The sequence below is a fragment of the Sphaeroforma arctica genome (assembly GCF_001186125.1).
Source record: "Sphaeroforma arctica JP610 unplaced genomic scaffold supercont1.796, whole genome shotgun sequence".
In the NCBI taxonomy this organism is placed as follows: Eukaryota; class Ichthyosporea; order Ichthyophonida; genus Sphaeroforma; species Sphaeroforma arctica.
Window position 1 is genome coordinate 16,580 of NW_014039762.1, and position 1,436 is coordinate 18,015.

The 1,436-nt window shown below is 37.7% G+C and overlaps 1 protein-coding gene across 1 annotated transcript in view; it reads right to left on the reverse strand.

The window, feature by feature from the left end:
* Window positions 1-665, reverse strand: part of SARC_08642 (hypothetical protein) — a 14,967-nt gene extending 14,302 nt beyond the window's left edge. The window contains exon 1 of the mRNA XM_014297371.1: window positions 407-665. Coding sequence (XP_014152846.1) covers window positions 407-572 — 166 coding nt within the window. The 5' untranslated portion in view covers window positions 573-665. The remainder of the gene's footprint in view (window positions 1-406) is intronic.
* Window positions 666-1,436: the final 771 nt, after the last annotated feature.

A 1,436-nucleotide genomic window follows, 5' to 3' on the forward strand; every position in this document is an offset into this window, starting at 1 on the left:
TCGTCGTCGTCGTCGTCGTCGTCGTCGTCGTCGTCGTGTGTGTGTGTGTGTGTGTGTGTGTGTGTGTACGTGTGTGTATAATATATATGTGTGTGTGTTGTATATATATACATATATATATATATATATATACGTGTGTGTGCGTGTTAGTACGTATTTGTGTGCGCATGTGCGTATGTGTGTTTTTATGTGTGTAATTATGCCTGTATTTGAATGCATATACAGTTCCATATTCAATCCCATAGATTTTCGTACAAAGTACAATTGATAGTACGTAGTCTACGTACAAAAACATCTTCGAAGCATTTTTGGGTGTCGTCGGGGAGACTCTACACGTGCGAACAAACTAATGAATCACCCATCACCTCAAAATCTAGATGAAATCCTCACATGAGCACCAACTTACCTTTAAAGTTCTTCCTTATGTTGGCCAGTTCTTTATTGACACGAGCTTTCTCACCCTCCTTCGACTTGCATTCTCTGATGTCGTATATGAAATTTTTGAGTCCCTTCATCCCACCGGGTACACCCCCGGTGAGCTTGTTCTCCAATTTGGAAGTGAAATTCTCCATGATGACTAGCCTAGTAGTTCACCGATCTATGACCGACTTAGTTGCTGAAGTAATAGCCACCGTACGTGCCTGTTATTTTAAATATTACGACCGACACCACGAAGTAAATTGTAAAGACCTCTGAGAGATTATGAGATAAATAGTATTATTATTTTTATTCACATATACTGCAGTATTTCTTTATATTTATTTTATTCAACATGATTTTGGGTTTTAATTTTTAAAGTATCAAAAATTAGGAATGTGAAATATGGTTTTAGTGACTACATTCCTGAAACCGGAGGGAGAAGTTGACAAAAAAAAAAATTTAAAAAACAAGTTTTTATTCTTAATTTTTTTTCCTATTTTTCCTTTTCTTTTTTGTGAGGCGTAGTTGCCCATTTCAGATCCAGGGCACGTTTGGCCCCAATATTGACATTCATAGGTGCAAACTGTCCTAGGAAGTAACAAGAGTTGACATCAAGTTCACAACAAGTTTTGGATGCGAAAAAATGGGTTTCCACATGTTATATTGTGAGATGACTTTGTACATCTGATATTGATGTCTTGGACTATGGCCAGATAGCAATGTGCAGTGCCTGTCAAGGGGTGCTTACTGTCACATGACTTCGGCCTTAATATGTTGAAAACATATTGAAAACCAATATTTACATGGATTGGTTGTGTTGGATTGCACATGTAAATAGGTATAATATTATTTATTTCAAAAGAGATCAGTTACAACGTAAGTACATGTGGTATGGCTCTTATAGCCGTTGTAGTGGTTTAGGAAAGATCTATTGGAAGAAGTGGTCAGCAAATTCCCATTTGAAACTTGGGTCAAGTGAGTCGACGATGGAGGATGTGTGCTGGGTCAATTCCGGC